Consider the following 11225-nt stretch of genomic DNA (forward strand, 5'->3'; position numbering starts at 1 on the left):
CAAACCCAATAATAAAATAGGATAATGCAACAGATCGTGCACTGTGATCGTTTCTTGTGTCCACTTTCCTGTAGTTTAATGATTATGGATAATACGTCCCAGTGTACTAGTACACGCAATGTGGCAGAACTTGTGAAAACAATGGAATCATAAGAACACAAGACCTCTCTCCAGTGCCAATTCTTTGCTGAGGGGTGGGCAGAGAACAGGGCAAAGGGCACAGTTAGCAAGGTTCTAGTGTCGCTCTTCTTCACTCAGGGGATGAAGACAATGGACCCGAGTCTCTGCTGCACTGTGCAAAGTGAATGCACATCAGAATGGTAGCCCTTTAAACCCATGCCACAGAGATGATTACGCAAGGTGCAGGGTAGTGGAGAATCAGGTCCCAAGGTGCAATTACAAACCAGGAGAGAGACTTCAGCAACTCAGTACCAGAACGTACATTTTTCTCAACAAACCTAATCTTCCCAAATGCTCAATGAGCTAAAATGCCTCACCTTTGCTCTTTTCCTATTAAAATGGAATGACCTCAGGAAAGATTAATCAGAGTTTAATCATAGGCCTACTGAGTATTAACCAAACTGTTTACAACCAAATGACTGCCTGGAGATGTAATAGTACAGTAGCCAAACAATCACAAATTTGTGTTACTATACCGGACTGAAGGATTAAAGAGTGAGCACAGCCAAATGGCAATAGCAACACTCAGAGGCCACTACCAACTTGTCTGGCATGGCAAAGCTGGCTCCCAGAACTGAAAGGAAGTGTTTACTGGAACAGAAAGCTTAGTGACTCTGGAAGCCAAGACCATCTGGCCTGAAGTCATTAGTAGAGCTATTCAAAACTTGGAAATTCTGAAACGTTCTTTCATCCTGAATTGTAATGAAAAGTTGAAAATTTCCTGCAGAACAAAATTTTGATCTGGAAATATTGAAACAACTTCATTGAAGTGCTTTGTTTTGACTTGATAAAACTATCAAAACATTTATTTTTTTTAAATCAGCATTTTCTAATAGAAAACTGTTTCATTGGAGAATTTTTGACCAGTTCTAGTCCCTATCCCTCTCCTGAAGCATTCATGCTGCCATTTACTGGCTCTCCCCTACCCCAACCTACGCAGAGGGGAGGATGTGTATGAATGTTTCTTTAGCAGCTATTAATATCCAACGGGATTCCTGACTGGATACCCATCTGATGTGGAGCGGCATGTACCATGGAGAAAAGGTGCCCCGGCAGTTAGAAATCTGAATGGCAGCTACTGTTTTCAATGATCTGTGTGCAAAATTTCAGGGGCAATACAAGGCCCCATCCTGCAATGGACTCTGCATGGATGGTCTCCTGGCTCCCGCACAGAGCCCCACTGACCATGGTAGGGCTCCCCACAAGGGCAGGAGTCTGCTTGCATGATTCTCCTTGTAGGATTGACTCCCAAGAGGCCAGGTTGAAGACCACTTTCAACATCAGCCCTATAATTAATAAATATTTGCCTAGCCAAGTGTTGGGATAGTGAGGAGTGGGGGGGTCTTTACTTTGCAGTCTTATGCTCCTGACAGCTCAGCGTTAAGCCTGAATTTTCAAAATAGCTATGAGAAGAGAGAGGTTGCTCAGCAACAAAGAACTGTTTTTACCAGTGAGGAAAGAGAACATTCTTTTCTTTTGGCTGGTTTTATGAGTAAAGCAGCTTAGGACGCTATTGTGTAGCCTGGGAGTCCCACTGTTTGGAACACAAATCTCTATAAGAAACCTTGCAAAGACGCACCTTGGCATGTTCTTGGAGGACTCTAGCATAAAATTATGGGATATAAGATGGACATTTTGGGTGGATTCTCTGTTCAGAGAGGCTGCGGTAAAAGGAATCTCATGACAGAGGGGAATCCCCTGGGTGTACAGTGCTGTGGGGTGCCATGATTTGGAGGGGATGGAGTACGTTATGCAGCGCTGTACCTGATTCTGACCTAGTGCAGTGGTGCCTGTGGGGCTGCTTTCGCTGCATAATTCAGAGGAGGCACCAGGCTGCTTTAAATTCACTGGGGATCATATTAGCTTTTGGTGAACCCAGGACCAGGGGAACAGAAACGTGGCTTAGAGCTACCTGCCCCTTCACTTCTCCTCAACTCTGCCCAGTGTATACTCATGGCAGCTGAGAATCTGGCCCTGTATGTCTTTCAGAGCTGTTATATTTCTGAGTTAATTGTTGGTTTCTTATGTAAGGGAAATATTTTCTTTCTCAAGTACTTCCACTGGAAATCTTGGTAATCCTAACACTGAAAGATTAATGTAAGAAATGATATGTGGGTCTGGTGATGTCACACTGCTCTGTTTCTTTACTGAGGCCCATACTCTGCAAAAACTTAAGCACATGCATAACTACCTCAACGGGAGGGACTACTCACAAGTTTAAAGTTACGCATCTGCTGAAATCTCTGTAGACTCAGGGCCTAAGGGATTAAGCCCAGAAAGCCACAGTCCTGTTTGGTTACTGTATCTGAGATAACAAACAAAGCTCTTAAAAGGAAGGGAAGAAAAACCTTCTAATGCTCAAAACAGCATCAACGACAAAGGAAAAATTGGCACCCGTGTGCTTTTATCGAATCCAGCTTGTTAAGATAAAAACGCTAAATGGAAAAAATGAAGCAAGCTCAAGGGCTAGTAGATGCACATGAAGTAAGACACGCTGCTGTAATCTTTTCAAAAACAAAGGAGCCTGAGAAAGTTATTGGCATTTCTTTACAACCCTAATGAGGGTCATTAAATTATTAGGAGTTCTTTTGAGCAGAATAATACCTAAAGGGATGTTATGAAAAATGTTCAAAGTGGTGAATTATTTGATCTTTAAAAATGCAGTGTGTATATTTGAAGAGCATATATTCTGACTATTTTTAACCTCTTGTGTCCTGGTCCTCAAGCGGCACACACAGTAATAGCCTGAGTTGTAATGACACTGATACAATCCAGTATTCCAACTAGCAGACACCTACCTTCATATGTCCTGTTCCGTGTCTGATGAACAATTTTATCCCCATCCTTCTTGCCAAAGCCATATTTTAGGACTTCACGCAAAGCCAGAGCATAGAGGAGAATGGCGTCATGGAATCCTTCCACAAACATGTTAATCTAAGAACAAGACGACAACATTCATCTTTAAGCCATCTATGAAAAAATATTTTATCTTTACAAAGGCTCAAACCCTGGATCAGGGAGACCAGGCTTGGCCCAAACTGATTAATATTAGGGAACTTCTACAGAATAATCAAAAGAACCCAATTTCTGGTTTGGAATCTTTGTGTCAAAGTAAAACAGAGAATTTTGCAACTTGTAACATTTAACGGAAAACCACTGATTTTTTTATTTTATTTTTTACTCTCTGCAACTCCAGCATTCAAATAGTGCATCATTATCACATCTAAACAGTGATACAAAGGAGAAACTCACTATACCACAGTTCATGCGCCAATCTGCGTATAAACTGTGCAGCTGATCCTTTGAGATGCTGAGTACCTTCTATAAGGTGCTGAGCGCCCGCATCCTCATTAGCCTGAGGGCCCTCATCATCTTGCAGGACTATTGTCTTACATCATCTTCTGTATTCAGGCCAAATTCTGCAGCCCTTGGCTGGGTAGCGTTTACACCCATAGTTCATAGGCTTACTAGACTAGTAGAACTGGATCAATAGTTTACTGCAGACATGCGCCTGTTCCAAAACCCCAGGAGAGCACATCTGGTTAATTGTCTGTTTTACACAGCACACTTCATTGGATATGAAAATATCCTCTCCCCATTATGTTTATGGAGAGAGGAAGTTTTTCTGACTTTGCTGACAGATTTGTTTGTTTAATGATTACTCCCCTCCATTTCTGCTGATTCTGGATCTTGCTCAACGGACCATCTCTCCGCTAGCAAATGAACAACAGAGCAAGCTGTTTACTCTGTACTATGTAACGTTCTCCGGAGTTGCCAGAAAACTGGTTTCCCATCTTTTGCGTCTGTTTCAGTAAATGGCATGAGCTAAATGAAAAGTCATCTTCCAGTATAAATCCTAAAAGCAAATACGCTATTGTAAACCAGCACTACCCTTCAGTGAGAGCAAATGTGATTTCACATTAGAGCTACATTTACACTGATCTCCAGAACACTTATGAACAGAGCAGTGCAAAAATTGATAGGTTTGGTTCACACTAGGGTGGCAAATTTAAAAAAAAGTCTCTTTGGGTGCGATGTCTGAAATCTTTTTTTTTTTTTTTTTTTTTTCAAGTTTTGGGTTCAAACTGAAAATTCAAACTCAGTTGAAGCCAGCTAAGTTTGCCTGATGTGAGGTCAAAACCTAGACAAGAGAGTGGGTGGCAAAGTTCAGTGCAGGATCCAAACTTCCTCAAAATTCAGGGAGGTTGGAGCTGGGGATTTTTGGTTCAGCGCCCTGTAGGGAGAGGGACCACACATGAACTTGCATTTGGGTTCATTTCTCCCCAAAATCTGGGGTGTTCAGTTCTGAGGTTCTAGCTCAGGCCAAACCTACTGAACCTGAAAGGATTTGGGCCTGATCCTGGCTCCCACTGAAGTCAATGAGAGTGTTGCCATTGACTTCAATAGGATCAGGCTCCAAAATATCAACTAAACCCAAACCTGAGTCAATTTTGCTTGCTTTCCTGGAAGTGATATGCAATGTTACTTTATGCACCCGATTTAAGAAATGATTAAAAAAAGAAGACAAGAGTGTGTGGTGGCGTTGGAACAATTTGTATAGTGGTGGGTGCTGAAAGTCATTGAACAAAACTGTAAACCCTGTTAATGATGGAAACCACTTCAAGCCAGAGGGTGCAGCAGCACCCTAGTTCCAGCACCCCTGAGTGTGTGTATGTATACTGGTTTCAGAGTGGTAGCCATGTTAGTCTGTATCAGCAAAAACAACTAGGAGTACTTGTAGCACCTTAGAGACTAACATATTTATTTGGGCATAAGCTTTAGTGGGCTAAAACTCACTTCACCAGATGCATGGAGTGAAAAATACAGTAAGCAGTATATATATTACAGCACGTGAAAATATGGGAGTTGCCTTCCAAGTGCGGAGTCAGTGCTAACGAGACCAATTCAATTAAGGTGGAAGTGGCTTATTCTCAACAGCTGACAAGAAGAGGTGAATATTAACAGGGAAAATTACCTTTGTAGTGCTAACAAGGCCAATGCAATCAACGTGGACGTCCCATTCCCAACAGTTGACAAGAAGGTGTGAGTATCAGCAGAGGGAAAATTACTTTTTGTAGTGACCCATCACTCCCAGTCTTTATTCAGGCCTAATTTGATAGTGTCCAGTTTGCAAATTAATTCCAGTTCTGCAGTATACTGTATATATACAGTTCTGTATACTGTATATGCAGTATGCCAATCATGCCCACTAGCGCGTGGGCACAACTCCCACTGACTTCAATGGGAGTTTCACGTATGTAATGGAGCTCAGCACAAGGCTCAATTTGCGTGAGTGAGAGATGCTGCTTTTCTTCCACCCTTTAACCGTCTGATTTGTTTAGCTACTAAGTTCCTCAGGGCCTAGACTGACTATCTCTGTGAATACAGAATGCCAATACAATGGGGCCTCTGGGTGCTACAGCCCTATAAATCAATAATATTTGCAAATTCAGTGCTGCCATCAAGCTCCTGCAATCTCAGCTGAGCCCCATGTAGAAGAAGCTGTTGCAGCACTTTTCCTACATAGAAAGGGCCCAATTTTACCATTAAGTCAATGTCATGGAGCAGAAATGCTATGCCCAGCAGCCACACCAACAAGAATTTGACGTCTAATATGTGCCCCTTTTAGGGGAGGAGCATGTGTGCACCCCTGTATCTGACTAGCTCTGCTGGCCACTGTGAGCTATGTAGTCATAGCTATACCTCTTGACAGCTCCCTGCACAAGAGTGTCCTGGGGCTACAATTGGGACTAGCCTCTGCATGGGTATAGCACATGGAGGGTACAAGGAGACACCCATGTGCAATCATGCCAGGACCAAATTCAATCTGCAATCCGGCCCCCAATTTTTGAGCTCAAGATAAACCAAAAAAATGTAACAATGGAAAGAAACAGCTAGTGAAAGGAAGATGACTTTGAGCTCAGTGGGATCACTCGTGTGAGTCAGTGTTCACCAATGTGAATAAAGTTTGCACCATGTAGTCCTGCTCTCCCCTCTCTCTCTCTCAGTATATCTTATCTTATAGGTGCCTGAATCTTAGATTGCAGGGACTGCCTTTATGTTTCTGTTCTTCAGAAAGCAACAGTGCTTAGAAAAGGACTACATAATAAATAATAACACCGCCAGCTGATGCAGTGAATTACGTTAGGAGTCTGGATTCAAATATGGATCCCATTGTAAGGCAATATCGCTTAAACTGTTCACGTGTTCCTCTTCTGTAAGCAATTGCTCACATCTCAAAACCACAACACATCCTGAGCTTGGTGCACAATAATTCACAGTGAATTATCTTTTCAGCCACAAGGAGGGTGGTCCCATTCACTCACAGTTTAGTTATATTGGAAAAGTGCCTGCCTGGGCTGCAACTAGCCAATGAGTAAGCAAAGATTTCACTCCATTGTGGGTCTCTTCTTGACATTTCTGGGGCCCCTCATCCCCAAATATATATGGTAAACAATATTTAGTTTACCATTAATGTAATTGCTTTTGAACAGCTCAAAATCTGGACAAATAAAGTGCTGTTAAACCTCTCATAGTTGTAGCTGGACATATACAATGCCAAAAGATAACAACATGTAACCAGTTAAGTAAATAGCTGTTACATAGATAATAAAGAATTACATAGTCGATTGGCTGTGTTAAGATAATCAAGCTCCTTGTTATGTAACTACACAGAAGACATTCTTTCGTCCTTAAGCCAGCTGTCTGCAATAAGCATAGTTCATCCTGACTCTGAAGCTTATAGAATCAAAGTTAAAATTTCTCTGACATCTTAATTGGGGCTGCAGATGTTTCTAATTCTCACCTGTGCTTCATTTAAAAAGATCTGCCAAACGTTTAGAGCCAGTGCCACAGAAGGAGCAAACAGTTCATGTGAATGAACCTCAGAAAAATGAAATGCAAAGGTTAAAAGGAAGCCACAGCCTAAAGATCAGGAAGACAAAATTATTTCTACCTTGAGAGACAGTAGACTCTCTCCAGCAGCTGTTTGCGTGGAACTGTAGGATCTGGGTGTGGAAAAGCTCACGCTTTGACAGTCCCTCTTTAGATAGAGATTGGAGGGCTTAGTTTTTCATGTCTTTTTTTTTTTTTAAACAAACAAACAAATAAAAGACAGAGTTGGGCAACTCAATAAATCCTGGCCCGCTGAAGTCAATGGGAGTTTTGCCAGGATTTCTCAACTGGATTTTTGGACCTAGTTTCATTAGGCTCCTGCCCTAACTCCTTATACATCACCTGTTGGATGGTTCCTATATTTTCTTGGTGCTCTCCTCATTTCTATTCTACCAGCTGGTTTTGGCATGAGAGCTGTCTTATTCTAGAACATGCTCTTTTACTGTAGCAGCTTCTGATGCAAGCAATCTTGTGTATGTGACATGAACACTGCTGGCTTTTCATTCCCATTGCGCCCTAAGAACACTTATAGGGTACCCTTTCATCACACTGGGCTTAATCCAAACAGCCTGAGTTCCTAAAAGCAGTCAGTCTTAAAGTACTGAAGATTAATAGTTTTAGTAATGTCTGCTTTAGGCCTGGCAAACCTAACACTGGAAATTCTGCTGGTTTCATGTTTTCCAGTTTAAAAAAAGTAATTTCCCCCCATTTCTAGTGGAAGAGGCACCCCAAACTATGTAATGCCTTGTGCATTGGTTAGCCCTCACATTAGTCACATAGCATTTTCAAGCACAAACGCTTAAAAGGAAATATGGGATGTTATATAGCACTTAGTCTACCTGCCTATCCTCCTGCTGCACCATCTGGAAAATCCCTATTGCTGTGATATTTTTTTTTTCTTTTTCACAATAAAGGTGTCACAGGCATGTGTAACAAAGAGCCCTCTTAGGCTGTTCCTCTCTAATGGTTGCACTGTTGCAGCTGAAAGGTATACTGCAAAGGCGAGGACATAGCGGTAAGATGAACATTAATTCATTATTTTGCTATTTAATGATTTTGAGATAATTTCACAGATTGTCTTGAAGGAACTTCGGTTCCTGTTATTGGGTACCATTCCATTTGTCTTTGATAACACTCATCCAGTTTCACTTTGTAGCTCTACAGCTGTAACTAGAACTGTTTTTTGGGGGGGAACCCTGTAAATACAAAATAATTTTAATATACCATCTGTCATACTAGCAGGAGTGGCACCAGGGTTTTTGCCGCCCTAGGCAGCAGCGCTCCTCCTCTGAGCATTTGGCGGCGGCGGTCCTTCCACTTCGGGTCTTCGGGGCACTTTGGCGGCGGGTCCCGGAGCGAGTGAAGGACCCGCCGCCGAATTTCCACCGAAGACCTGGAGCTGAAGGACCCCCCGCTGCCGAATTTCTGCCGAGGACAGCAAAATGCCACCCCCCAAATCCTGCCGCCCTAGGTGACCGCCTAGGGTCACCTAGTGAAAGCGCCGGCCCTGCATACTAGGCACTCTAGTTATGGCTAAGAAGGCACTTCCTTACATACCCCCTATTTTCAAACACACAACTCTCTGAAGCAAAGACTATTTGATCCAAAATATCTCATGTTAGTTCTTAGCCCACACATGAATTGCTTTGGAAAGTTTGGTATCATTCTCTTTGGCAATGTTTGAGGTATCTGTACATGCAATATTTTTTATTTTTTTCTTAAATAACAGTGGCCAAGATATTTAAAAAGACTAGGGATTTTGGGGAGCCCAACTTTAAATACTTTAAAGTGGCCTCATTTTCAGATAGTGGGTCCTCATCGGTTTAAGCCCCTTTATGGTGTCTCAAATTGTGCATCTGAAACTTGAGGTACTCTAAAATGACTAATCTCTTTTGAAAATCTTGGTCGCTGGTATATAAAAAATGGCCATTTAGAATGATATTGAACTTTATAGAGCAATGTGTGAATTTCTTGTTTATTCAGATGGTAGACCATCCAATACTAAAAGCAAAATTCACTAGCAAAAAATAACACACCCTCCCCTCTCCATAAGAAGAAAATACATCACTGTGGAAAGGGGTAGAAAGTGATGGAATAAATGGACATTCAATGAAATGTATCCAGTGGGGGATACTATACTTCTGAGGAGTTCTTTGTAGGATGCTTAAAGGCAAAATCTGGGTCTCCGTAGTAACTAATTGTGCAGTTCAGCAGTAGACTGTACTCAAGGAAGAGCCCCAAATTTGATAAAAGCTTTTATAAGATCCTCTAATCTTGTAGGTAATAAATAATTCTGCTAGCTAAGATTTAAAAGTTAGAAGCATTGAAGAATGTTGGGAACCCTATTTTCTGCTAATTTTTCAACTAACAAGTGAAAGAGAGAAGCTCCCATCCAAACACTATATATATGCAGGCAAAATGGGTCTATCTTAATCTTGGCTGTTCCAGATTCTCTCTGTGCCCCACCGATGTGTGGCTTGGATGACCTGAGTGATCAGCAGAAAAGGCTGCCAGATTTGTTGCGCCCTTTTGGTGACTGTCATAAAGGGAGGTGGAGAACCTTCCTGCTCAGACTTCTTACCACCAACTTCAGATTACACACCCATTGTAGGGTGCAATGCACCCTATGTATGAGATCCCAAAATGTGCAAAATATGGTCTAGTTGCATAGCCAAAAGTCATAGTCAAATAAATGCACATTTTTCCTTTCATTTTTCAATCTTTCCCCTCTATTCCCCATCTTTCTGCCCTTTGTAGTCATGTTTCATTATCAAAAATAATCCTCCAAGGAAATTAAATGCAAAAACTATATTAGTGCTACACTATGGTTGTGATTTTTACATACTCAAAAGTCAGGCACTTCAAAGTTATGGATCCCCCAAACAGCCATAATGTGACCACACTGTACATATATACTAAGGCATTAACCTTAACAGCATGTAGAGCAATACAAAATGTTACTTATGTGGAAGACTGCCAAATTACAGCTACTGGGGACCCATAACTCTCCATATCCTGATTGCTCTATGTATAGCAACGTGTTTTGCGTTTAGAATTGCAGAATACTGAGCCTCCCTATTATATATTAAAGCCATGGAGTGTTTTAGTGATGGAGAAGGGTCTAAGCATCAGCCTCACTCGAGCTATGTGAAATGGCTAATATTTTCAAACTCGAGTGCCTAATGTATGGGGAAAGACTATGACTATGAACTCACTAATCAATTCATGTAGACAGGAGTTAACAGGGAAGTGTCCATTAAAAGAGAGCTGAGCTCCAGCTTCAGATCTGGATTTCAAGCCACCTCAAAGATTAAGTGTGTTCAGAAAAAAGCACTGGGATTCAGCCATAAAGCTGTCACTAACATTTTGTGTCTTGGTACTGTCAAAGTTGGCAGGAACACGGCCAGTTGCCTAAACCTGCATGTTCGCTGGGATACTGCATGTTCAGTGGGATACTGGAAAGAGTGTGAGGGCAACACAGCAGTTGGAATGAGAGGAACAGCCTCAAAGCAGTTAATGGGAGTTGTGTGTTTAAATCCACACATGCTGAAAATATACCCCATTCTCTCAGGCAACAAGACTGTTTCCCTAATGGAGTTGGAGCTTAGTGGTTCAAAGAAACAGGAAGAAAAGCAGCCCCTGCTAAGGGAAAGAGGAAAAAATAATAATAGAAAAACATATCTAGTGCAGAAAAGGCCATTTCCTTAATATTCAGTTTACGTTTGAAAAAGAACATAGTTTCATCCATGTTAGCCTGCACTAAGGGCAGCATTTAGCCCACTAAAAAGCAACAGAGGGTCCTGTGGCACCTTTGAGACTAACAGAAGTATTGGGAGCATAAGCTTTCGTGGGTAAGAACCTCACTTCTTACATCTGAAGAAGTGAGGTTCTTACCCATGAAAGCTTATGCTCCCAATACTTCTGTTAATTTCTGCATGAGTACTAACTTCCTCTCCCCATCATAAAGATGTTAGCTGCATTGACATATCAGCTGCTCAGATGTGTGCCTGACTGTTACGTCAGGAAAGTGAAAACTAAAAAGCCTTTCAGTAACCCTTGACACAATAAATCCTAGCAGCTCTGAACCAGCCATTAGTCTGTCATGTCAGGAGACCATGTACTAAGAGCTCCAATAGTTCTGACTCTTGACA

The 11225-nt window shown here is 41.7% G+C and overlaps 1 protein-coding gene and 1 long non-coding RNA gene across 4 annotated transcripts in view; one reads left to right on the forward strand and one right to left on the reverse strand.

Moving 5' to 3' along the window:
* Positions 1–11225, reverse strand: part of NPR3 (natriuretic peptide receptor 3) — a 58229-nt gene that overhangs the window by 17300 nt on the left and 29704 nt on the right. For all 3 annotated transcript variants that reach the window (XM_034774073.1, XM_034774072.1, XM_034774071.1), the window contains one exon: positions 2979–3114. In XM_034774073.1, coding sequence (XP_034629964.1) covers positions 2979–3114 — 136 coding nt within the window. The remainder of the gene's footprint in view (positions 1–2978; positions 3115–11225) is intronic.
* The window catches only part of LOC117879117, a 29167-nt gene continuing 25764 nt past the window's right edge, over positions 7823–11225 (forward strand). The window contains exon 1 of the long non-coding RNA XR_004646186.1: positions 7823–8089. This is a non-coding gene — a long non-coding RNA (uncharacterized LOC117879117). The remainder of the gene's footprint in view (positions 8090–11225) is intronic.

The sequence above is a fragment of the Trachemys scripta genome, chromosome 6 (genome assembly GCF_013100865.1).
Source record: "Trachemys scripta elegans isolate TJP31775 chromosome 6, CAS_Tse_1.0, whole genome shotgun sequence".
Classification (NCBI taxonomy): domain Eukaryota; kingdom Metazoa; phylum Chordata; order Testudines; family Emydidae; genus Trachemys; species Trachemys scripta.